At 40.0% G+C, this 27,507-nt stretch overlaps 1 protein-coding gene across 6 annotated transcripts in view; it reads right to left on the bottom strand.

The window, feature by feature from the left end:
* Nucleotides 1–3,451: 3,451 nt before the first annotated feature.
* The window catches only part of NCOA6 (nuclear receptor coactivator 6), a 38,427-nt gene continuing 14,371 nt past the window's right edge, over nucleotides 3,452–27,507 (bottom strand). For all 6 annotated transcript variants that reach the window (XM_081009174.1, XM_081009170.1, XM_081009172.1 and 3 more), the window contains 11 exons: nucleotides 27,099–27,221; nucleotides 25,459–25,587; nucleotides 24,252–25,067; nucleotides 22,492–22,638; nucleotides 20,384–21,503; nucleotides 11,267–11,388; nucleotides 7,946–10,918; nucleotides 6,910–6,963; nucleotides 5,702–5,741; nucleotides 4,695–4,843; nucleotides 3,452–4,084 (listed from right to left, as the gene is read on the bottom strand). In XM_081009174.1, coding sequence (XP_080865300.1) covers nucleotides 4,038–4,084; nucleotides 4,695–4,843; nucleotides 5,702–5,741; nucleotides 6,910–6,963; nucleotides 7,946–10,918; nucleotides 11,267–11,388; nucleotides 20,384–21,503; nucleotides 22,492–22,638; nucleotides 24,252–25,067; nucleotides 25,459–25,587; nucleotides 27,099–27,221 — 5,720 coding nt within the window. In that variant the 3' untranslated portion in view covers nucleotides 3,452–4,037. The remainder of the gene's footprint in view (nucleotides 4,085–4,694; nucleotides 4,844–5,701; nucleotides 5,742–6,909; nucleotides 6,964–7,945; nucleotides 10,919–11,266; nucleotides 11,389–20,383; nucleotides 21,504–22,491; nucleotides 22,639–24,251; nucleotides 25,068–25,458; nucleotides 25,588–27,098; nucleotides 27,222–27,507) is intronic.

Below are 27,507 nucleotides of genomic sequence, written 5' to 3'. Positions count from 1 at the left end.
TCAACACAAGGTCATCTATACCTTTAGCAAGTACATAGGTGGGGAAATTTCAACAAGTGCAGGTTTTTAGACCCCTTCAGCACTGTGACATGACAATAAACTATTGTTGTTTAGTTGTTTAGTCGTGTCCGACTCTTCGTGACCCCATGGACCAGAGCACGCCAGGCACTCCTGTCTTCTACTGCCTCCCGCAGTGTGGTCAGGCTCATGTTTGTAGCTTCAAGAAAAACTATCCAACCATCTCGTCCTCTGTCGTCCCCTTCTCCTTGTGCCCTCCATCTTTCCCAACATCAGGGTCTTTTCCAGGGAGTCTTCTCTTCTCATGAGGTGGCCAAAGTATTGGAGCCTCAGCTTCACGATCTGTCCTTCCAGTGAGCACTCAGGGCTGATTTCCTTAAGAATGGATAGGTTTGATCTTCTTGCAGTCCATGGGACTCTCAAGAGTCTCCTCCAGCGCCATAATTCAAAAGCATAAATTCTTTGGTGATCAGCCTTCTTGATGGTTCAGCTCTCACTTCCATACATCACTACTGGACAATAAACTATACCTGCTGGAATTCCACTTCTACAGGACCATGGAACATACATAAACCCAGATGCTGAAAGGTTAGGCCTCCTCCATTTGTACCCATGTTTTAATCATGCTTCCAGACAAAAGCACACTGTGAAACCAGGAATCTCTCTGCAGATTCCTGCATCAGTCACAGAAGAACGTTGTGATTTTGGTTACAAAAACGAGTCATCTGACCGCTTAAAACGAAACAAAATGTAGAAAGCAGCCACCACTGATTTCCGCAACCTGTCAATGGAGCTAGGGATATTTCTGCAGCACAGAACCATAGAGAATATGGATCCAGCCACCTTTCCCATGGAAAACCTTTGCTACATTCTCAAATTCTCACATTCTTCCACCAAGTCAGGCCGTTGGGTCCACCTTGCTCAGTATAGTTTACACTGAGGGCTCTTCAGGATTTCAGGTGGGGGTCTCTCCCAGCCCTAACTGGAGCTGCTGAGGATTAACAGAGGGCCTTCTATGTGCACTGCAGAGGCTGTACCACTGAGCTACAGCCCTTTCCCTACCACCAGCATTTTGTCAAAACCGTATTCGGGTAGCTACCTTTTGTTTCTTTTCCGAAGGCTTTTCGAACCAAAAAGTGCTGTTTTGGTTTTAGTCTTAAAAACCCATTAAAAATGTATTAAAATGTATTAAAGCATTTATTTTATTTTAGACACACAAACACACTTACCCCCTTCTCTGCTGTTATAATGCCACTTCCAAAGGTGGGAGGGGGAACCTTTGCATTTCGAATGCACATGCTAGAGAGGCAAATTCATTTCTGGTCATTCTCTCTGTTCTGTTCTGCTGACAGGGAAGCAGGGGCATGGTTTTTAAGCAAGGATCCTTATTGTATGCCTTACAATAGAGGGTTTGACTAGATGAAAGTCTGCCCACCAACCTTTTCCGCATCACTTATACCATAGAACAAATACCTTGTTTAAACAAAATGTGTCCTTATGTGTTTGTTACCTGCTGAAGAAGAATACGGTTGGCTAATGGAAGGAGGAAGCCCATTGCTTGTAGGGTACTGTTTAGGCATTTGCAAGGAGTTGACAGAACAAAGGACACAACTGCCTCAAAGTGTTCTGTGGTGTGCCTGTGTGTATGTAATATGGTTTTGATTGTTAGACTGTAATGGTGTCCTCTTTTTTGGGAGTAGGGGTGGGACAAGAAATAAAAAATATATTTAAACCATAACTGATGTGTTTACTGGATTTCTTAAAATACATGACACAGTGATATAAGGCTTCTAATTAGTCAAATGCCCCACTTAAGAAAATTTGTTTAATAAAGCCTCCATTCTATCAGTGCTTATAGCAAACTCTCAAGATATCTGAAACCCTGCATGAATGAGACATTATGTGGTTTTATAAATGGGATAAACTTGAGGAAACACTTAGATACAAGCCAATTTAGTCCTAGTGGCTACAGCTGGAATAAACCAGCTGACATTTCTCTTGTTTGTTGGCAATTGGGCCATTTGGCAATTGAGACCCAGGAAGAGAAAATAGATACATACTGGTTAATTTGCGCAGGATTTCACATGCCAACCAAATAGAGATCAAAATGAAACGAACCTTTCTGAATGGGTGGGCTACGGATCTAAAAATAATGGAACCTGAGCTAAAGCTTTGTCTGCACATTTACATGGCCAAGTCCTTGCCCACCATTCTACTTCCACATTGCCTCCATGCTCCTTCCATTTACATATGGGCCTCTGCTGCTTTGCTATCTTTTCCCATGTGTTGTGAGCTGCCTTGCCATGGAACAAAGAGTACTTTACCATGTGCCAAGCATGAAAATATTAGCAGATATATGCTAAGATTTTCCTTTTTCCTTTTTCAAGACACTTCTATTCACGGTTTTAAGAATGCTTTGGGTGGGGAAGAGAGACTTTTTAACTTGCAATGATCTATTGCTCAGTAGATGTTCACAACAACCACACACCTGAGTAGTACACATATACATTTCAAAAATGCTAGTTCTACTTCAGGGAATTTATTTCAGTTTCCCCTAGGAATTGCTTGAAGCACTACAAAACCCAGCAAAATGGGGTTTGACCCAACTGGGACAAGAGACAGGCAAAATTAATGTGACCGTGATAATCTACAATTCTGTTTCCAACTCTTGCAGAAGATATTATTTGTATAGAGTAAAGGAGTAAAGCATAACACATCTACTGCGAGAGTTTAATTTTGTTACATGCATGAGGACAGGAAGATCAGTGAGAGGAGCAGAGGCACATAGTCCTAAAGTGTACTTTTAAGGCATGGTGAGCTAATGCGATGCCCTCTAGACTTTGTTGCACTACAACTCCCATCATTTCTGACTACTGGCAATGCTGGCTGAGAATGATGGGTGTTATAGTCCAACAACATGTGGAGAGTTCCACATTGGTTACCACTGCTTTAAATGTTCCCAGAAAGAAAGCATTCCTGAGAAGCAGCCTCCACTCTCAAAACACAGGATATAGCTGAGCTAGGGTTCCAACACTCAACAACCAACAGAAAATGGTCATGTGTACAGTATTACTCTGAAGACCACTGGTCTTGCTAGCTAGGGATGATGGGTAGTCCAAAAACAACTGGAGACCCAAGTTTGGGAAACATTGCTCTAGACCTATATCCTTGGTTCCACACATCACAAGCCTGATTGGAAGTGAACCAAGTAAAGGAAGGAGTAACAAAGACAGTGAAGGACGAGAGATTTGAATAGATCTGCCCTATGATACCAAGGAGTTCGGCTGCTTTATATTTTTAAAAAACATGGCTTAACAAGTTATTGAGGTTGCAGAACTAGAAAGCACTTCTCTTACTGATGTTGTCCCTGAACTCCCCAGTAACCCACACCCAATGTAAAAGGATGCTGGTGTTAAATAACATACAATACAAATTATAGATCGATGACATTTATTTAGAGCACTAGGTAATCCACATTTCACAAACTCTCTCATTTTTTTCCACTGGTCCTTTTCTACAACAAATACATCAAGCCTACTATATAATAAAACTATTTACATTTCCAAGATTGGGCCATATATAACCCTTTTAACTGCTATTCACATACAGTACTTGACCAACAGCACAATACATCATTTTTATATCTAAAAAAACCATGACAACCCTGTACTCTAGTTTCTCCTATGAAAAGTGAAAACGTAGATAAAAATTTACAATTATCTCCTCAGATTCTTTACAACACGCTAAATCTAGTGTGCTATGTATAGACTTTATAAAACCAGAGAATTTAACAAATAACCTGATTCCCCCCAACTCATCATTTAGTCTTCAGAAAAAAGAAACTTTGCATTTACTGGGAACAGGATCATAGTAAAATTAATTACTGTACAGAATTTTAGAGTTTTTGTTTAGTTTTTGTTTTTTTGTTTGTTTTTATATATAGTGAGAAATCACAGCTCAGAACTGCTATCGGTAAAAAAATTCACACATTTACAAGCCTTGAATATCCACTCAGTACTTCATTTGGATTTTCTTCTTTTTGACTGCATAACACTTGCATTTGTTTCTGTTGGGGGGTGAAAGCAGTTTGGAAGATTATTAATTAAACAAATAAAAAATAAACTAGAGGGAGAAGGGGATCATGCTGTATTAACCATACTAATATTTTCTGTTTTAAGGTTTGTCCAGTCAGTCTGCTAAGTTCTCATAAAATGGTCTTACACCTTGCCTCACAGGTGGACCGGCCCTGTCTGGAGGGCACCAGGCTGAGGAACACCTGATGCAACAGCACAGTTTGCTTTCATGTATACTGATGTCTACAGACAAGCATGAACAGTATAAGTAAATTCATTCATCTGCAAAACAAATTTTGCAGAGAGAGGCAAGGTTTTGTCTTCTGCCTTTCATATTTTAGAGTGAAAATATCTTCTAATCCTTAAATATTCCATCTATTTAAGATTTGCAAAGTGACTTTTCAAGCTATTTGCTGTGTTAATGGGCACTGCATATAATATTTTAGAAGACCTTCAGAATGGAAAAGAGAAGGTAAAAAAAACAATAAAACTGGATGCAATAAAATTGTTTCCTTTTCATTCCTAGTTCTATAATTTTGACACCTCATTAAATTAACTCTAAGCCAAAGGGAACATACTGGGTGAAAAAACTGAGCATCTTACCTTTTGCAGTGCTGGATGCCGATGCTGGTCTGGAGGATCTCTTGCGCTGCCCATTCTCTACAGTCTCCTGCACTGCTGAAGATTCCTCCGTCCTTGAATTTCTTCTGCTCGGAGTTTTAGCCTTTTCGCAGCTCTCCTTCGGCTCATTTCTGATAAAAATGATACAAGAGCTGCGTATTTACATACAATTCATGCTACAAGAAAAACAGGAAGATAGCCTTGCAACATCAGCACTAAAGTTTCTTGCTTTGTATGCTTCGAGAAATATTAGTAGGTGACAATACAAGGAACCAAGAACAGAGCTACTTTTATAAATAAAAACATAGGTCCGGTCATTTGAACATATGGAACACAGTGCTAGGACTGGTGTCCAGAAATTACATTCCTCTTTAAAATGAAGGGATGACAAGTATCATTATTTGGAAGCAAAATACCCTTGCCACAGAAAAGCCACAGAAAAGCCAGGCAAGATGTATTTTGGTCTTTTGAGAAAAGAACCAAAGGGGGAACGTTCAGCCCTTAGTCCTAGATGGTTTGTTCCAGTCTAGGGGAAGACTGTATAGTTCAGTACATTTGACTGAAAGGTATAATTATGAGTGTTAGGCTATTTAACAGAATGGGTTCTATCTAGCTAAATTTTACTCGTAGACCTACTGAAATTAATGAACCTAAGAAAGGCATGCTTATTAACATGAATGGATCTGCTCTGCGTAGGACTAACGTTGGATACAATTAGCACACCCTGGGAAGAAACATTATTGCTTTCATAGGAGCCCTAACCTATGTCACTAATTGAAATAAATGCAGGATGCTAAATTAGGTTCACATGCAAGTCTTTGCAGGAATCAGCCACCAGTTTGCACTTTTCCTCTGTGTTAGACAGATTTCTACAAGGCCAAGGAGAAAGAAATTACAGAACACTTTAAAGTTATGTAATACACATTTCTACATAAACCAAGAACAGAAATTACTTCTCCTTTACTATCATTCCATAGTGAATTACTTACGTAACCAGGCCAGAAATAATTGCAGAATTTGCTTCCAGTTCTGAAACAGATAAATGGAGGGGTTACTCTACTGCTGAAGCATATAGAAAAGAAAAGAAAATGGGTATCATTAAGAAATCTAACTGCTACTCTGAGAATAAGTGATAGGTATAATACTAGCAATATTTCATCATGAAAAATCTAAGTAGATATTAGTAGCCTCATCATGTATCACATAATTCTTGATCTAAGGAAATGGAGGTCACTTCAGACTTTAATGGGCCTGATATGCACAATTCACCAGATCATCTTTACAACACTTCTGCCCCTACCAACTCCCATTCCCTGTCTAAGTAAGTGCTATAAACTAAGCAGAGATCAGATGAAGTCAACCCTGTCAACTTTTAATCAAAGTGTAGTACAGTAAGCCTGCAACTTATGCAGGGGTTACGTTCCAGGGATCATACCTAAAGCCAAAATAATGTATAGTATAGTCAAAACCCATTGGGTTCAAGGGGAGTTGGGACTGCCAAAGTCATTTTTCCTGAAACCCCACCCCCTTCCTGATGTTTTTATTTTTTATTTTTGCCCCACACTTAAAGCTGAATGTGCACTAGTTAAATGTGTGTTAAGCTGACGGTTCACTAGAATACATTTACCTACTTTTAAAGAAAAGAAAGCATGCTTTCAACTTGTAATGTTTTATCACTGTTACATTTAGCTTTGAATTTGGAGTATAACTGCAATGTCCATATTGCTAGATGCTGCCAGTTTTATTATGGAGCTTGATCACTTGAGATGAGATCAGATAGTGTTCCCCAGATCATCCTCTGAAAAACAGAATGCCTATCGCTCCTCACCCCAAACAGCAGACATAACCAACTTAATTCAGGTTTTTCTTTACCTTGTGATAAACTGCTTCTAATCTCATCCCCATAACTCCTAAATTTATTGCTCATTTTAAAATAATTTGTGCATAAACAATCCAAAACTAATACAGCTGCAAACTATTGCAGTACACTCCCTTTGCTCTGACCAGTGTCAAAACAGTATCCATGTGATACATTATTTTTGAACTCTTCAGTGTAATACTGTGACTACATACAGTATTTCTTTCAATATAAATTAAAACTCCATCTTGCAGGTAACATAAAATACAGGGAAGAGTTTTATGCGCACATATATTTCCCTATAAACATATATGCTATTTAGTCTAAGGGAAAACATACCTGTTCTTTGAACACTACTTTCTGGTGTTGCAATTGGAGTCTGGGATAAAGAGGCTGAAACAAGATAGATAAGAAGCTACCAATGCACTTTTCAGTCTTAAGAAATACAAACAAGGAATACAAATATCTGGAAAATACAGACTGTTCTGTATCACACTGCAAGATATGAATGTCCCCAAAGTGGAAAACCCTATGCTAAGCAGAAAACTAAAGGTATATCATTGATAGCCCAATAAGTCAAGGAGACAAAAGTATCTGAAAACAATAAAACAAAATCCCCCCCGTCAAAGCATTTAAGGCCTTCTTAGTATCTTGTTTAAGCAATGGGGGAAAAACTATTGTATAAACATGGATGCTATGGAATGCCAATTCTATGCACTGATTTCACTTTGATCCATTATTATATTGTTCGGTTTATTTACAAAATTTAGTATAAAAGCAGACATTTCCAATATCCCCAGTATCTATGGAACATTTGGATTAGCTTTCTTCATATGTTACTTTGTTCATCAGAGGTATGTATTTTCAAATACACATCACATTATTTTACTTGTTACAGAGGACAAATGAACCTGAGACAAGTGAGAAACCAGAGGAGTCAGAGGCATTATATAAAGATCTTTCCACTATGCTGCAGAAGCAATAAATTTGGAAGGCTCTCAGATTACACTCTAGAACAGAATTCATCATTTGAATAGTGTTGTTCAATACGTTATTCAAATGTTATTGCACTGCTATCATTACTAACGCTCAATCTTTGATCAGAGGGATTTGCAATACTTTTACTAAAATGCTTTTTAAAGCAAGGTTTAAATATTGTATTGTTACATTAACTTTAGAAACAAAGCTTATTGTAAGAGATTCCTTCTTCTAGTTGTTCCAGTTCTACTGTTCTAGGCCTCAACACACACACACACACATGCCCACACACAACTCCCTCCTTGTCACCATGACCCATCCTTAATTCATATTTGCAGAATTGGATTCTTGGCGGCAGTGAATGGAATAACAGCCCAATATGTTTATGAGTACATACCCTTATTCTGTGGCGATTCATGATGGTCTTCTGTTTTTTCATCTTCTGGTCCAATCCCAACCTGCTCCGCAGGTAAACTGCAGGTGTTACCATTAGTGCTTGGAATTGTGGTTAGGATGTCAGAGATCACTGGAGTGGTTACAACTGAAAGAACGTTAGTGGAAGGAGTGCTACCTGGTAAGCTTAGAGATACAGAGGCAGAAACAGTGGCAGTAGTACTAGCACTTAAATGGCCAGTTCCGGAAGTGCTTTGTTTCAAAAGAGTGGGACCCGGAGAGGCCACCATATTGTCTTCTAGTTCTACTGGTAACTGTTCCATTTCCAGACTGTTGATGATTGAAATGTCTTGTCCTTGACCTTCCACTTCTCCTTCCACACCGTATTGATCATCCCCTTTGTCAACTGAGTCTGTGACTTTCTTGCATGCTTTGGTCAGCAAAAACTGACCAATTCTGTCCACCTTCCCTTTTCCCTTTGTAGATGAAACTGGACTTCGTCTGTTGACGGAAGATCCAGGGCTCTGATCACCAGATGGAGAGACCACAGCTCCAGGCTGTGAGGTTGCTTCAGCATTTGAATCAGATGTTGACGTCTGAGAACTTAACTCCTCTGGGTTGAAATCTTTGACTTGCTGAATGGAAGGATGCGGAGAAGTGCTTGAAGGAGCCATTAATGAGGGAGAAGGAAGCTGAATAGGAGATGGCAATGAATTAATAACCACTGGCCGACTTGTTGGTATACTTGAGATAGGAGTATTAGAAGACGAGCAAGGAGGAGCAGGCCCTGATGAGAATTTTATATTCTGGGACAAATGCAAAGGGCCAACAACTGCAACAGACTGTGGTATTAAATTAGAATTAGAAGTCATTGGGGTTGCAGGAATTGTACTTGGCTGGGATCCTTTCATAACCTGAATTATTGAGGATGAATTTATAAAAACTGGCGTAATGAACTGAGGCCGAGCATTGGACTGAACTGTTGTTTGTCCTTCAGAAGCAATAACTTTATTGCCAACACTAGGCATGGTGACGACAGCAGGCATTAATGTAGACTGTAGATGAGAGGGCAATGATGCAGGCGTGTTAGATGATGATGTAATAGGGTTGGAAGTTACAAATACTGTTATCTGATTGGGTGGGAGTGATGTAGAAATAGAAGCAGAGCTAACAGGCCTCTGTATTACTGGAGAAATATTCTGGGAAACACTTGAATTTATGTCACCCAGATCTTGTTGCACTTGAGTTGAACAGGCTTCAGAATTTGCAGGTAAACTTAGGGAACAGACAGAGTCTTTACTAGAAGGAGGCTCCTGTTGGGGAGGAGGAATGGCAGCAATCTTTTTGAATTCATCTGCATAAGTCACTGGTGGAGGCACTTCAAGGCTAGGGAGACCAGGAGGTTTAATGGTAACATTAGGAGCCCCAGAATTGTCAAGAAGTTGACTTAAGGATGTTGGTGCCTCCCGCATAGCTGGAGAGATAAGATTCTTGTTTTCTTCCAGACTGGGAAGCTTGTTGGATTCTATAGGAGGGACCTCCCTCTTCTGTTGCTCTTCATGGACCAGTATTTTAATTTCTTGGCTGGGAACGCCTTTCAGCTCAATGTTGCGCTGATCTTTGTTCACTGGGGCAACCTGCATATTCTGGCACACACTCTCTTGGGGGGCGCTAAAGCCATCTTTATTATCCTCAGGAATACCACTCATGACTGATACAGGGATTGCAGGATTCTGGGCAGCTATCATACCATTATTCTGAAAACTTCCAGGCGTAGGCATTTGCAAAGAGGCTGGACCGACCATCATACTTCTTTGTAAATCTATGTTTTGCATGAGCCCTGGATTCTGCTGAGATGTCAAACCTAACTTGGTTGCTTTTGAGTTCTGCCTCCCAGGGCTTGGTGTTGTTTTCCTACTGGATCCAGGACTGGACCTTCTGCTGTTACTTGGACTGGCTCGCTTTGCCCCACAAGCATTGGTTTGCTTTCCTGAATTAATAGCCATGGAGTCCAACTTATGTGCTTGTGGTGAAACAAAACTTGATTGGCTATTCATTGCAAGATTTGAGGGTGCTTGCCCAATAGCCTTCAAAGTGGTTGGATTAAGACCCTGCTGATCAAATCCTCTATTAAGATGGGGCCTGGGAGGCAAAGGAATATTAATCTGAGGAGGAAAGAGGCCTGCAATAGAAGCATTGAGCCTCTCTGGAGACAAACTTATTTCTGATGGCTCTGTGCTTGGTGGACGGTTATTGGGAGTCTGTGGATAGTATGGTCTCGGACTTGCCCTGTTTGGAGTTTTGGGTCTCGATGTTTGTGATGTGGTAGGAACATTCTGAAAATGATGCGGGTGAGGGCCAGTAAGAGAATTAGACTGCTGCTGAGGGCTTGTACCTTGAGGAGCTGACATTGGAGAAGGTCCAGGTTTTGGCCCTGCCATCATTAACTGGTTTTGTGAAACTACTAAGTGGGGTGCTATATTATTTTGAGGCCCAGATGCTAAAGGGACTTCAGGCCCATTTCCTTCTGAAACAGAGGGCACTGATGAAACTTCTCCCAGTGGAGAGCTGGTTGGATTCTGTGCATTATCTGGGTAAACCATCTTTCGTGCACTGTTCACAAGAGGCTGGTTGTTTGGCATTGGGATCCTTTGCTTGTCAGGAGATTGAGGCACTGAACCAGGACCTTGAAGATTAACCATCACCGACATGTTGCCCCCCTGCTGCATCGACATTCTTTGTGAGTCTACATTCAGAGGGCCTCTAGGTTGATGGACACCTTGGGAAACAGGAAGCCTGACAGATTTAGGGTCTTGCTGCATCATGAGCATCATCATCATCTGTTGCTGCTGAGACTGTGTCTGTTGAGGTGTGGGTGGCTGCTGCTGCTGCTGCTGCTGCTGCTGTTGTCCATGCTGCAAAAGCTGAGGAGGTATTTGCTGAAGAGCTCTTTGTTCCATTGGCTGGGCTGGGTAGCCTATAGAGATAAATAGAAACATTCTTTTATCAAAAATCTGCAAGATGTCGCTAAAACTGGCCTCTTTTGTATTGTCTAGTTATGGCAAATATGGAATGCAAGTTGTGATACTGGATAACAATGTAATGTTTGTTTTGTTGAAAAAAACAATAAAATAAGTTTGAAGTGGGTGAAGGTATGCTACATGGACCCAATTAACTAACACGTGATGCAGTCCCTGTCAGTGTACCTACAAGTAGTAGGAATACCAAATTTAGGTTCAGTCATAATAAGCAATGAGTGAAGCACAGTAAATGATAATATTGTATATAAAGAGTACATTAAAAATAATGAAAACATGTTCATCACCTGGTGGCCTGTTTGTGAAGTCCGAAAGCTTATGTCCAGTGTTATCCAAATTTATACCTTGCTCTCCTGGTAATGGTGGCTGATCTGACTCTTCAAGGCCTGCCGGGCGTGGTTCTGAAGCACTAAAGACAGAAATGTGTATGACTAATGCAGTTTGAGTTCTTTTTTAAAGAAAAGAAAGCAAGCTGAAATTCATTACATTATACAATGGGGCAAGTATAGCACATTCATGGCATTTCTCTTATACCATACTTTTGATATTATAGCCAGCTGTGTGTAACCAGGGGCGGACTTTGGCTGAATATTTATTTGGTGCCTTCCCCACTCTTTCCTTCCATTCTGTGCATGTTCTCAAGTGCACTACACATAGTGGGAACTCAAGTGCCGCCTCGCCTCAGTGCCCTGTGTAGAGGAGTCACCTGCAGCGCCCTAAATATGTTGCTGGTGTAACATACAACCACCTCCGGACACAAGTAGTATTAACAACCAAGGTCACTGCATATTTTGTTCCTTAGTTTAAGGCAGAGTTATTTTTCAGCCCTAGATCTCAAAATACTTATATCAGGTAAGAAGCAAAAAGGACTCTTTATCTACCTTGTAGCAACCTTTGCTCAGGATTCCCCTCAAGCCTCAACTGTGTCTCCCATTTTCAGGCCAAAGCACAAAAAATGTAATGCAGAATATGGCAAAAGCCTGCTCAAGTTTATTCAGAAGCAACTTCCAACATGTTCAATGGTGCTTATCCCCTGGTAAATGTGTTTAGGATTGCAGCCATAGTCGCTCAGGTGAAGCAGGGAGGCTGATACCACTTCAAATTAGAATTACTGAAAGCTGGTTATCTTTAAGAACCTTCCATCATGAGACAAATGACAATGATAAAAATATTTGGTTATCAAATATGACTGAAGCAGACTCTGGACTAGAATCACCAAGTTTAGTCAGTCTTGAATCAGAAAATGGTCCATCTCGGCTAATATTGCCTATGAAGCCAGCAGCTGTCCAGTTTCAGGCAGAAATGTTTGGTGTTTTCCAGTTCTGCAACCCATGAGCATTTAAGATAGCTTTAAGCAATCCTTGGGTCCCTAGATGATGTTGGGACTACCATTCCAATCGTCTCTGCCCCTTGGCAACGCTGACTGGATTTGACAGGCATTTAGTTAAACATATGGGGACTCAAGGTTAGAGAAAGCTGCTTTTAAGAGATGTCAGATAAAGATAATAGACCTGGCACCTTGAAAAAACACAAGCTCTATCCACTGAGCTGTGGATCTTCCCTTTGAAGGCCATTCGCCACATATGAAGCTGTTATTTTTAGATTTGGGAGTGAAGTAACAATACACACAACAGAATCACTGTAAGCCAGCCATCTCCTACCTTGTACGCTACAGCAATACAGTTTCCGACCCAGTGTGATATGGCCTGCATAGGCCATGATTAGTTTTTCCCAATTAGACTTTAAAAGCCAGTGAGACAGAACCACTGATATAGCCTTTGATCCAGGGGAAGGGTGAGGCCTGAGAATTCCCCACCTCTCACCACCAAATTTCCTGTTCACTCTAATCACTGCCTATTTCTCTGCAAATAAAACAGCTGCTGTTGAGCCCTGCCTCTCCGCAAACTGATCACAAGCCCTTTGATGTGGCAACAGGGATGTTGACTCGCATGTCAATGTTACACGTTACAAGCTTTCTGTAAATTTCACTTTTAGCGCGTCTATTAAGAGAGCTAGCTCATGTATCCCCAACTTTCTACATCCTTTGTAGCTCTGCTTTAGAACTAGGAAATTGGATAAAGAAGTTACCCAGGGAAGTTACAATTGAGAAGTCTTATCTCTATGGACAATTTTATGCAAAATACAAAAAAAGTGGGGGAAAAACCAGGAAATTTGTTATAGCAAGAAAAATGCTGAGCATTTCTAGGGTAAACACAATTACTAAGAGTGGCATATACTCTATGTCTTTTATACTCCTGCAACCTTGGAAATCAGTGGTAGAGATTAGCACTGAAATCCCTACTTGATACTAGCCCCAAAATTCCACATAAATGACTACCCCAAGGCATGTGGAGGGACCAAGAGGAAGTGGTTTCAAAAGGAAAACCAGCTGAACCCCACTGAGAATGAAGAGAGTTATCAGACACTCTGTGACATACAAACACAATTGCACAGAAATCTGCCCCATTTCCATATCCACCACGGATTCTTCCAGAGTGCCACTATTTTCAATCACATACTGACTAGGAAATTTAGGTTGCACAATTAAAGTGGATATGTTGTTCTTGCACAACAAACCTGCTTTCTCACCCCCAAAACTGAACTTTTTGCAATAAGGAAAGTGATGGGAAAATGCACTGGGAATTGCGCGATAAGATTTGCTTGACATAACAGTATCTAACCTCCCTACCTGGGCTGGCCCAGGATGTTTTGCTCCTTGAGGCAAAACTGAATATGCCACCTGGCTCTTCCTCCTCCTCTGCCACCCCCTACGCTGAATGCAGTGGGGGAGTAAAAGGAGGCTGGAGAGGAATAGGTGGTGGCACACTGCAGTGGCACGCTCCTTGGAGGTCAGAACTGCTGCCTGAGGCAACTGCTTCACCTCATCTCATGGGTGGGTCGACCCTGCTCCCTGCAAACAAATCAGAATGAATGCTCAGTAGACAATTCTGAAACATGGGATAATCCAGGGCTAGCAAATGCAGTGACCACTAGATGTTGTGGGCTAAAACACCTATTAGCCTTAGCCAATTGTTGCAGTCCAAAATGAGTACCATGTAGGCTATCCATGCATTAATAAATGTAACAGAAATGTTCTGCCAGTTCTACATGAATTTATTGGATATAGTATCTTCCAAGTTTAAACCTGAACAAAATAAAGTATTTGTCTCAAAGGAAGGTTCCAGGAGACTAACCATATTAGTCTGCTGTAGCAGAGATTATAAACAGCCTTACTACACCAAAAGAGAGGCTCTTATATTGCATCATCACAATATTTTATAAGCTGTTGGGAGCAAGTGTTTCTTCATCATGCCTCTGATGAAGTAATACTCTCACTTGCGAAAACTCCTGCTGCAATCTATTAGTTTTTTAAAATGCTTATTCACGTATCATTTCCAGAAGCAAACAAAGCACAATACAAACATGAGATGCTTTAAGGTGTTGTTAGATTTAAAAGCAAGCAATGGGTGCCAATCTCTCAGCACTTGTGCAACAGGACTTTTTTGCTCTCCTGCCTCTCGCACTTGGCACCACGCTCCCCCAATATTTATTTGAGGATTGAGAGACCTTCCAGAACACATGGGAATGCAGAGCCATGGGGAAGCAGACATGCTGTCATGTGAGTGATGTTAGATGTCACCCAATGGATATTTTGTTTTGCCTTCCCCAAATTCCCTGCCCTAACATTAACTGCAGTGCTCACCTGTCCAAATTCCACATGGCTGTCAAACATGTGCCCTCTGAAAACTGAGTCTCAGTACTCTTTGGAACTTTGCATCACACTGGGGCTGGCATTCACTCTCGTTTATGCAGAGTTTGACATTAATACACCTAATTTAGTCATGGTTTAGTTTCAATGAGTCAACTCTGAATGAAAAAAATAGTTGAGTATCACCCCATATCTTTAAGGCTACTGTGCTGGACAATGTTCCTTGCTTTTTCACATTTAATCTGCCCTAATCCTTATGGGTTGTGTCTAACAATGCTCAAGAAATTTTTTTGCTCACACAATGGGACTTCTCCTTCCTCTCCCCACATGCACATCCTAAATCTGCTCCACATGGTCCCCTAACCCATTGAATCAGATTTTGAGGGTGTACAAGGGGCTGCAGGAAAGCAAGGGGAAGTTCTGTTGAACACATGGAAGTCTGTTTCATGAATGGCTATAACCCTATATCTTTAATGAACACTAGGTTTTTTACCCATGGATTTCTATACTCTGTCAGAGTCCTAAAATCACACACTTGCAAAATTCCAGTTAAGTGTTTTCAACTTATTTGTGGTTAAAACTGGACATCAAACCTGCTCTACTTTTCTATCTCTTACCATCTCCATTCATTGTTTTACTCAGTAATACATACCGGTAAATGCATTCTCCTTTCATTATTAGTGGGCTATGCATCGGACATTTTTGGTCATGGCTTAGGATTTGCTTAAAAAACGAAAGAAGACATGCCTAATCAGTACATAGGCATGTGATCTTACTGAAACTTAACCTCGCTGGGTTTGAGGTTGCTTTAAAAAAAAAAGTGGCAGAAAGTCCTTTGATTCTATGGATTGCCAAAAGGACAGGGATAGAAAAGGTCTAGAAGACAGGGTATGTCCATAATTTTCTCTTCCGAAGTCAGGAGGGAGGAAGAGTTAGTAAAAAGTTAGTGCCTCCATAAAACTCTTCGGCTAACATTTTTTTTGCTGAAGAAATCCTAAGCAGGCTGAAAAGGGAGAAGGGTGCAGAATTAGAAGTGGGTGTGCTGTATTTGCTAGTAAAATTAGTTTCTTCACATGCACACCATCCTATATCAACTGTCATCATACACTGAAACATACTGGTTGAGATATTCTCTCTCTTACTCTTTCGTTTTCCTCTAGTAATATTTTTTTTCACTTCTGCCATACTCACCAAACAGAAAGTTGGCCAGCGGGGTGGGGATAGGGCACTTTCACTTTACATTTACCTATGTATATATCTGCACCATGTTTCCCGTAGTAGAAATCGCAGCCAGGTTTCTGACCAAATGGAAAAGTTTTGTTCTGGTAGTTTTCCTCCACAATCTAAAACACACTATTGACTTCTTAGGAAACATTAAACAAATAAAATCAAAAAAGGGATCATATGCTTCAAAATAGGTTTTTTAACTTTAAAACTAATTTAATCTCAATTCTGTGTATGGTAAGAACTCCAGTGAATGTGCTATCTTCTGTTCAGGTATATTTAAGTGTGGAAAGTATTAGGAACTGGAAATTGTCAACAGCTTTATACAAATGCTCTAGCTTTCACCTGTATCCACACAATCTTTTTTTCTGCCACCACCAAAATCATTGCCAATGAATTCCAGGGTTTTTTGGGGGGGGAGGGGATCAAATTAAATTCAGAACAAAGTGTGAAAATTTAACTTTATTCAAGTTTATGACCTCTTCTTTCGTTGCTCAGATCTTGTTGGGGTCACTCTCCGATTCTCTGTTGTCTCCCTCTCAGCCATTGTTCCCAGAAGCAGTAGAACCAATTCTGGACTGAAACCCATTAGGAGAGTAGGTGTAAGCTGCATGGCTGGAAGTAGAGGCTGTGTGTGCCTATATAAATGTGTGGTAATAGAATGTGGAGCAACTTGCTTGCTTATTTTTTTCAGTAATGTTTTACTTCGCTTCAAGTGTGAGTGTTATATTTATTTATTTTATAGTATTTCATCTGAAGCAGGTACAGTGGTGGTGGGAGAAATTTCTTTCCCCAAACAGCTATATTTTTTTGCCACTAATAGTCACTGTGCTACCCTCTCCAATCCAGAATACATGAAGGCTCCTTTTAGGGGAAGAACAGGATATATATTTAATAAACAAACAAACATGCTTATCTTAAAAACTCGGAAAAGACACCTCTGACTGTTTTCTCATTCTGATTATGCTTATGTTGAAAGGGCAGCATACAACCTCTGAGATAAATGTTCAAATGTTGTCAAACTTGCTTATTTCAGGGAAACATTTGTGCATCTACAAAAGCAAACCTATCCAATAAGCTTTAGCAAGCAATGTCATCTACTGTTGCCATTACCAGTTTGCAGAGAGAGGCGCAAAGCACTACAGCTGTTAACACCCACAAATATATGTTCTAATGCTCTCATGATATATCAAAAATTCCAGTGTACCAGTGAAATAAGAAAGCAGAATCAGGAGACCCAGAATGTTAACAATCAGTTATAAGGGGATGGGTTTCTTGGTTTAATGCATATTAATCAATAAATGAACTGCACAGAAGTCTCAACTGAAAGGAGAAATCACTCTGGAAGTTTCTTACTCCATCAACTGTACTTCTTTACCTCCAACAACATAATATCTCTGATGCCTGCCACAGATTATTGCTCTTTATCAAGTTATTTTAATAATCTCAATTACTTGTACCAGATTTTCCTTTTGTCTCAGAATCTACAAACTGCTAATCAATTCCCTCCAGATAACTGTTTTGCTATGTTCTGCTTCAAACAAGTTTCCTAAAGGAGTGAAAAAGCTTGATAAGCTACTTTTGTATTTCCACCCAGAGAGAAAGAACTTACACGACTGTTACATATATGCTACGCTAATTTCATTAGCACAGCGTATTAGCAATTAGCAACAGGATATTAAAACTACACAATTTTCGTATTGTTTACTATAAGCTTGATCCAGTGCTTTCACATTGGCACTCACCTACGCTAGACTGCTACATGAAATAGGAGGCCTATGCATACCTTTCATATCTTTAGTGACTAAAAAACCTGCTTTTGCAGCTCATCTGTGACTGGGGTTTTTCTTGAGTGCAGTGATACCCATAAAATACTGAGATTGGCCTGTGGACTGAAGGTTCCTCACCCCTGCCTTAAGTATCTTCTTCTGCTGTGCTCCTATTCAGTCAAGGAACATGAGCTGCAAGTTTGCATTCTGTGATTAAGCAGAAGGGACTGATAGGGGATATGGGAAATGCATACAGAGGTCTCTGAGTGATATCTTAACACAGCTATGTAAGAAGTGCAACTTATATTGTTCTTGTGATGTCATTCTTGAGAAAGCAATGATTCCTTCCAGTGCTATAAGGTTTAGAAAGGCCTACTACTATCTAAACCATACTATACAATACAATACAATACAATACAAGCCACTAAGTTTAACACATCACTGACTTTAGACTCTCTTTTCAAAAGCTACAGAGAATAAATGTCAGGAACATCATTAGTTGCATAAGGAAACTTTACAAAATCAAGCTCTTTGCACAACAAAGACAGCTCTCCCCTCATGTTCTTCAGCTTATTCCCTTTCTTTACCCCCAACTAAACACTACACTAGAGGCTAACTTGAAAAATATTTGTAATCTATTTGGAAGTTTAGGTTGTACTGACATCACATAGCTGGGGACCCGTCTTGGTCAAGTACCTAATTTCTCATTGTTTGCTCCACAGTTTGCACAGTAAGAGCAATAATACTAGCGTATCTTACAAGTGCGCCAAGGTTTAGCAATACACAAAGCACTTCAAACACTGGAAGTTGCTGAGTGTTAGGGTGTTTTTGAAGGAGTCTGAAGGCGACAGAAGTTTGTAAAAGCCACAGTCAACTTAAAAGTCAGACAGCAGACAACAGTGCTTTGATCACATGAACGGCTGTATTCATTGCCTGTACTGCAACAGACTAAGCTAGCCTACCCCAACCAAGTTCCTTTCGACTGTTTTGGCTTACAGACTATGCCGGCTTGGACTAATGGCAGCTGTAGTCCAAAACAGTTGTAGAGTACAAAGTTGGGGAAGGCTTGACTGTTTGACTATGGTCAAAATCTCAGAGGTCCATGTGGCCTTGTGGACTTAAAAGATACATTTAAAGATTGATGCTGTGCATTTCTCTGCCACCCATGAAAAAGCCATGTGACCATCACCCATTTATAAAAACAGGCAACCTTGCTTTTTCCCCCAAGTCATAACAACAACAGAATTCAGAAAATAGTATCTTTTCTTATAATTGTGTCTTTTCCTATTAATGTGTTATAATGAAAAGCCATACACTGCAATCTATTATTATATTCTGAAAATCTAAATGTATGTTCTCAATTTTTAATGACTGATACTTTCTATCACAACATTTTTCATTACACGTAATAAGGTAGAAAAGTGAACTATGGAACTGTGGCCTACTAAACACTGCACGCAGGAAATCATGTGACCAGGGCATCCACAGATACAGACATAAACTTGATCCCCACTTTCTCCTGCTCCTTTTAGGAGGAAAAATGCTGTTGAAATTAGGAAATTTGTGAAAATCCTGACTCACAAATTCACTCCTTTGTGCAGAGGCAGGTAGCACAATCCTGAGACCCACTTAAATGCCCTATGGCCTACTGTAAGTAGAATATTTCTGGGACAGCTACCATACAATTCAACACATTGTATGGAATGAGCATTTTGTTGTAGGAATTACTCTAATACTGGAATACTGTCTCCACTGAACAAATCCACTCATGAACATGTTAGTGTTATGTAACCAATTGTGAAAATGAGGTTTTATTATTTGTGTTACAGTCTAGACACTTTGTTTTTATATAGTTCTACCTAATGTAGTAACAGGACAACAGTCATTTGTCCCATCAATGATCCAGCAAGTGTCATCAAGTGGTAGGCAAGGCTCAAGGCCTCCTTCCCATTACCAGTGTGGCTTTCAAGTGGCCTGGTCTGGCAATTTTTTTCCAGGTCAAATAGACAAGGAAATAGTATACTATTTATCAATACAAGCATATTTTCTGGCCTGCAAAAATGGTGTGAAACACCATGGTAAGTGACGGGGAAAGGAGAGCTGGTATGTGCACTTAAGGAAAGAGGAGTGGGAGCAAAGTTAAGAGAGAGTACTAGCTGGCTGTGATCCAATTGTATCTGGGGCATTTTGGCAGCAATGTCCATAGGCACAGCCCCATACAAAAAACTCCTCTTCCTATAGCCAGCCCTGATTTCTCATCATTCTGTAGACTGCACTGAAAGCCTCAGCAGTGACAAGCACACTATGTAGTAGCATGTCTGAAAGTGCTCTTCAATCATTTATTGTGCCTATAATTCAACTAAAAACCTGTCACTGAGGTTTCTTTCTGGTGCTGCTTTTCTGAGTTACTTCTACATCAGCCCTATTTTTTAAAAAAGAGTTTTCACCTGAAGAGTGACAACACTTGGGGTTCTAACTTAACAACTAACACAAACACAGAATGAATTGTTGGTAAAGTTACTTCTTTAATTGTCTTCTCTTTATTTCTGCATGGGATGGAGGTGTAAATTGCAAAACTGGCATTGCTTTGTGAATTAAAAGTATTTACTTAAAAGAACTGCTAGCAAATGCAAACCTTATGTTCAACTGAAATAGAAACAAACTTGGTTCAGTTGTGTAGGAAACAAAAATGTTAAACCTACTTAATTTGTTCTACTTGCTGATTATTTTTCTTCTTCCTTGGAGGTTTCTTCTTCTTGGGTTTATTGGCATTTTGATTGTTCGGTTTGCTGTTCACACCAAAATGTCCTGCAGATATATCACTTTGCAGCAAGTTTACCAACAAAGGGCTTGTTATTGTGACATCCTTGTTGACAGGAAAACCTGGGTTTTGTCCACAGGAAATCTGATTCCCATTTTGAGCTCCACTAAAAGGAGTACTAAAGGGCATCCCATGCCCAGCAAAATGGCTCCCTGGTGTATTGTTGTTTCCCTGCATCCCTTGCAAGTGAGGAGGCACCATGTTTCCTTGTTGCATAGAAACATCAGGTAGCATTTGTGTCAAGTTCACATCACTGTTTGTAGTAGTGGTGGTATCACCCAGTTGCTGAGACATGTGAGGGTTAGTTCCTGTGGGTCTCAGAACTTGTCCTTGAATCCCCATAACCTGAGAAGGATTGCTGTTCACAGGGCCTTGCTGGGCCATCATCTGTCCTGTGAATTGCACCATGTTTCCCTGCATATTGGGGGTTGGTCCTCTCATTATTTGAGCTGGCCCCGTCATAACATTGGACTGGCTTTGAGCACCGAACGGCTGCTTATTTCCTTGCATCTGATTGGTCATCATCTGCTCCATCATTGAATTTTGCTGCAGCAACACCTGGCCTTGCGGTCCCATCATCTGATTATGTGCAGCCATCATCTGTTGGCCTTGCTGGGGAATCATCTGCTTGGGTGGTGTCATCCTTTGTTGTGATGGACCAAGATTTTGGTTCTGAGATGCTACCATCATCTGGCCCTGTGGCATGAGCTGAGCTCGAGAAAGTATCATCTGGTTTTGAGGATTTAGAGATCCCTGAGGCTGAATGTTCACCATCTGTCCTTGGGAGGACACTATTTGTTGGTGCATCCCCATTAGCTGAGATTGTGGTCCTTGTGGAGGCTGTCCCTGCATGTTGCCCATATTAACTTGTGGAACTCCACTGGTACCTGTCTGCTGGTTGTTCATATTTCCATGAAGACCCATTAAGTTGGTCTGCATCATATTTGATGGGCCATGTTGAACTTGCATCTGATTCTGAGGAGGACCATTTCCTTGACCACCTTAAAAATTTTAATAGTTCAGGTTAGACAATTGTAAACTGAATTGGCATAAGAGCATGTAAATTAATAAACTAGTCCAGAAAATTTTCTCTGTGTTTAACATTTACAATACTGTACTATCAAAATTCCAATATTTGAAACATGGTCTGAAAGTATTTGTGAATGTTGGAAATCCTAAGAATTATTCTCTAACAGCATTTCTGCCAATCATACATGATCAGAACATGCAAAAGAAAGAGGTAACAGATCAGTGGTGGACTAGAACGGGGGGCAAAGCAAATAGAAGTTAACAGCATAATATATTATTCAACAGAGTCATATTTAGAATCTTTTACTGAAAGGCAAATAGGGTTTTATAATGTTTCCAGGGCATTGTCTATGAACAAAATATTTTTTACAAAAGGGTGAAAGGTTCTAATTGGTCTTCCCAGTGTTTCTCTCTCTAAACCCAAGGCCTCTATTGCACCTACTTTACCTAAGACAGCTGTTTACTGTCTCCACAACAGCAAACAGAAGAAGGCATTTTTTCAAAATGGCACTAAATTCATTGCACTATCCTTTCAGATAAACCTAACTTTTGATGTTGACAGTTCTGTGTCATTTAACACAGCAGTCACGTTTCTACACATATAAAAATTACTACTATTGAAAATACATCATTTGCCAAGTAATGTGGATTGTCTCTAATGATGGCTTTGTGCTTGCACAAGGTAAGGCACCAGATTTTCACCAATCCCTCCTATGTTCCCCACTACCACGCCCCAAAAAAATCCCTTGAAGGTTAGGGGCCACTCAAGATTGGATATGGCATAAAGTGCTATAATTAGTATGGGGGATTGGCAAAAACTGAGTGTGTCACCTTGTACTAGGAGCAGCAGTTCAGCTACTCCTAAACCACCGTTGGATACAACACTGTATTGTCATTTAGAGTGAGCTTCCATAAATAAGAAAAGCAGACCAATAATCTATTAAAATTCAGCTACCAGACCTGTGTGCTGCACACTCTGACTTGTTTGCAATTGGGGTGTTCCACTATTTGCAGGTGTCCCTGGTGCTGTAGAAGGCACCTGACTTTGCATGAAGTTCTGATTTGCCTGTCCTGCAGGAAAGCCAGGTGGGAGACGCTTGGGCATTCCTGGACAGAAAAATAACTTTGTTTATTAATTGCATTGTATATTAACATTGATTAATATATTCTTATCATGATACAGTTAAGAGGATAATAAAGCAGGAAAAATGGGGGGAGGGCTATGTTCCACCCTCCAGCTCCAGCAGCCTTAATAAGTGAGCAGCAGCCAGAAGAAATGGAGTGGGGTGGTCTTGTCTTTTGACTCTATGTATGCAAAGGCTTTTTTGGATAAGGGTGTTAATAGTTACTACTATTACAGTGGAACCGCGACTTGTGGACATAATCTGTCCCGGAGGCACATCCGCAACTCGAAGCGTTTGTATCCAGAAGTGTGCGATTTAGCGCTTCTGCGCATGCGTGAGTGGCGAAACTTGGAAGTAACCATTCTGGTACTTCCGGGTTGCCACGGGACGCAACTTGAAAAGACGTAACCTGAAGCGGACGCAACATGAGGTATGACTGTATTAGCTTTAGAGATTCTATGGAATATTATTTAGTCTGTTAGTAAACTTTGTGCTAATTTAATTTAATTTGATAAATTTTAATAAATTAACTGTTGAAACACAATAGGAATATTGTAATTTTAGTTATATATTGTAATTATTGTATTATTGCATTCCGACTGATTTTCGGCAAACCACTCTAAGCACAAATCTGTGAAAATTGTGATATATAAATAAACTGACTATGGACTCAATGACTATGTCAAGTAATGAGAGGCTTGTTTGCCCAACCTAGAAAAAAAAGATTAGAAATGATAATAATGTTTTTCACTATCAGAAAGAATAACCATGTTTGAACAATCATATCACTGCTTAATAACAAGCTTTTTAACTACACGTGCACCCTTAGGCATGAGCAAGAAAATAAACCAGAAAGACTTCAACAGACTATTTTTCCATTTTGTCCAAATTGGGAAATTATGGTTAACAACTTTAGAACAAGCTAAGATATTGTGTCAAAATTAAGCCCAGGGCTAAATATCCTGGCTTGTTCATTTGAAACAGAAAACTAGTTAACAAAAAATTTCCTGGTTTGTTTGCTCTCAGTATGAAGGGAGGAGTAAAGCGGCTGCATACACAGCCAAAACGCTACATATCTCAGCTTATTAACCCAGAAATGATAATCAAACTCTTCTACTGAGTAATTGTTTATTACTAATTATTAATTAAGGATACATGAGCAATGGATTTACATTACAAGAGATTTAAAATCAAACTGTCAGGGAAAGTTCCCATTTATGAAATTATTTCAGCAACTGTACAATCGGCTTTAGAATGCTGTGGTATCTCCTCCCTTGGAAGATTTCAAGCAAAACATGGCCTGTTAGGAAAGCAATAGAGATTTACAGTATTCTGTCTCAAAGCACTGGTTTGGGCAAGGTGATATTTCTTCCAACTCTTATGCTTTTATAGTAATAGCAAGGCAACATACAAAACATATAAACATGTGCAACCTGTCCAGGAAAAACAATGACAAAAATTATTCAGCAGTTCAATTCTTTAATATATCAACAGGAAATTCACATGGTGTTGCATATTAATTCAGTGTTCATAGGTAACTAACTAATTTGCTATAAAGTCTAGGAACAAATATTTTGCAATAAAATGATTACTTACCTCCTAGCCCGGGATGTAAGCCCTGTGGACCCTGGTTTTGCTGTTGCATTACCATGAAGTTTGGAGGTACATTCCCCTGCTGTACCATAGGATTACGGCTAGGAGAATTAATAGGCTGTTGGAACCCCTGGGGGAGAGTATTATTCTGGGGAGGCCTTGGTCCCATCTGCTGCTGTGCTTGGTTAACTGTTGGGGAGGATGCGGGAGATCCTTGCTGAAAAGAGGAGGGAGAGGAGGCAGGAGATTTGTTGGTCAGGTGGGGTTGTTGTAGTGGTGTAGGGACCCGTGAAGGCCCTCCCTGAAGATTCTTCATCTGAGGAGCAGTAAATTGGCCAGAGTTGTTCATCTGAGGAAAGTTTGTGTGTGCCTGAGAAGCTTGTTGGCTTCCAAAAGGGTATGGGGGTGGAGGATGGGAGGGTGTTTGTACCGTTGCCAAAGATGGTCTGACTTGGAGTTGCTGCTGCATTTGTCCAGGCAAAGGGCCCTTTTTCCAGCCCTGGTTAACTGTAAATGTGCCCATTGCGCCTTGCGACGGAGGAGGCTGAACTATTCCAGAAGGCACCTGGTTCCAACCAGGAGAAACTGGAACCTGAGTTGGGGTTGTGAACGAAGGACGAATACCCTGTTGTGGTTGCTGGTGCTGTTGAGGAGGGCGTGGCTGCAATTGTTGCTGTGGTTGCATCTGCTGAAAGTTGGCTGGGTTTATTTGCCTATTAACAGAAACTGGCTGTACTGAATGGAGTTGAGGCACTACAGATCCAGATGGATGATTTTGCTGTTGGATGGCTAGCCCTGACAAAAGTGGATCCACTGAATCTATAAAAAGAAATGGAGAAGAAAAAGAAATATTGTCTGTAGTTAGTCTAGTAATATTCAGAGAAACAAGCATTCTCTTTCTGTCCCTCACAAGCAAGCACACACACACACACACACGTGCGCACACATGCAGCTCAGGATATTTCTCAATAATTTTTTACCACACTTCACATATTTTTGTGAAATGGGGACTAGGCAACAACAACATGAAATCTGCAATAATATTTGAATATTTAAAAAGTGCAGCTCATTCCATGCAAAGAGCTAGTTAAGAGCTTGGGTAAATATTATAGAATGCGTTTCCAGATTAATAAGCAGAAGCCAGGGGAAATAAAACACAAATTCACATTTCTCCAGATATATTTATCCAAGTAAGATCTAAGCTGATTACCTGACTGAGATGTTGGACAAGGTGTTCTAGGTTGCAACTCTGTGTTAGCTGCACTCGTCATCATAGATGATGATACATTCCCACTTTGCTGCATCATCACAGTTGCAGGATTGTTTATTCTTATTAACCCTAGAAACATAACCATATTTTTCATTGTGCAAAGAAGCAAATTGTCAAATTGCAAAGTACAGCATTGCACAGAATGAGAAAAGCTTCAAATCCTGCACTGAAATTTTGAAGTTTTTGTGTGGTATATTTATTTGTGGTATATTCGAGTTTTGAATATATATGCAAGAAAGCAGAAATTCTAACAAAACTGTTGTCTCTGTGGCAAAAGCCACTCCAATGTGGATCGATAAAGGAGAATGAATTGCTAAAGGAAACCACATTGTAGATATCTAGTGTGTTGTAGGGGCCAGAGGCTTGGAACAGAAGCTGGGAGACCAGTGTTCAAATCCCTATGCTGCCATGTAGCTTGATAGGTAACCTTGTGCCAATCACTTTCTCAAAGGGTTGTTCTGAGAATAATATGGGGGTGGGGGAACAATGTATGCCACACTGAACTCCTTGGAAGGGCGCAATAGAAATGTAATGATAAAAAAATAAAATATGAATGCTAGATCATACAAATAGGAACACATTACAAATAAGAGTATCAAATACATATGTTAAGATATGTATGGCCTTCATTATTCTCTAAAAAGGGAGCATGGCCAACCTTGTTCCAGAACACCAATAAGCAATTTAAGAACCAAACCAAAAACAGCAACAAATCCACGGTTACTGACCCTTTGTCTTCTTCAATTTCTCTTCATGGCTTGTTAAATTAGTATCATAAAAAAAATCTCCTAACAAGTGTTTCTTTGTCTATATTATCTGCTTTGTCTTCCTGACTCTACTTTTAATTTTTCCATTGAATTTTACATATTATTTAGCTTTCTTTTTGTGTTTGTCATTATCACTATTATCAGCGGCAAAACCAAACCAAATTATTTACTTTTTTAACTGAATCCAATGGGTGAAATCCAACATTGTGCAAACAGATTTCTTCTCAAGCAAAGGGACATTCTCTTTCCCTATTTAAAAACATTCCTGTTTTTAAATAAAAATCAGGACCCTCAAAAAGACACTTACACAGGCTTCTAAACACTGATTACAAAACTTCCTCACTAGAAGTTAAATTATGTATTATCTCTGAATGGTTATAAGAACAGCATCTATCCTTGAAGGGAACTTTGGAAAATCTGCCATGTAGAATCTTAGAGGTGGCTTCCTCAACCTTGGCCTTCCAAATGTTTTTGGCCTACAACTCTCATGATCTCTAACTAGCAGGACCAGTGGTCAGGGATGATGGGAATTGTAGTCTCAAAACATCTGGAGGGCCAAGGTTGATGAAGCCTGTATTAAGAGGATAAAACATTAAAACAGGCTTTAAAAACCATTCTTCTATACTTAGTTATAGTAAGAAAATTTGCACATGGCAATAAATTGTTAGCAGCCTATAAATGTTCCCAAGAAAAACCCCAAACATTCCACAAACGTGAAAAATCAAGAAGTGAAAAGTCTTTGGAGTTGTATGAAAGAACAGTTGCATATTTCACAAAGTAACGTATCACTAACTTTTAAAAAACTGAACTTGCCTTGGTTTCCTGGTATGGGAAAGCCTGTCTCCATTCGTACTGAGTTGTTTTGTCCAATAGGCCCATTAATCCTCACATCTTGGCCTCGGTTTTGAGCCAATGACAAATTGATGGCACCTTCACCTGAAAGCAATCATTAACAGAGCATAAATATTGCTTCAATATGGCAGGGCAGGAAACTACAAAGTAGCATTTAAAAAGGGCTGTTGAAAAGTGGTATATACGATATACGATGCCTTTATTGTCATTGTCCCACATTGTCCCATGCAGAACCATGAAATTGAAAAAATTGAAAAAATTGGATTCAGATCAACAACATGCATTTAAAACAAACAAATAAGAGGGAATAGAGCTTGCACACTTCTTGGCTTTCCTTAAAAAGTCACTTGAAAGCTTAATATTGAGAGTT

The sequence above is a fragment of the Podarcis pityusensis genome, assembly GCF_964106645.2.
Source record: "Podarcis pityusensis genome assembly, chromosome: 6".
NCBI classification, from domain to species: domain Eukaryota; kingdom Metazoa; phylum Chordata; class Lepidosauria; order Squamata; family Lacertidae; genus Podarcis; species Podarcis pityusensis.
Note: the sequence above shows the minus strand (reverse complement) of the source record. Positions and strands in the feature narration are given on the sequence as shown.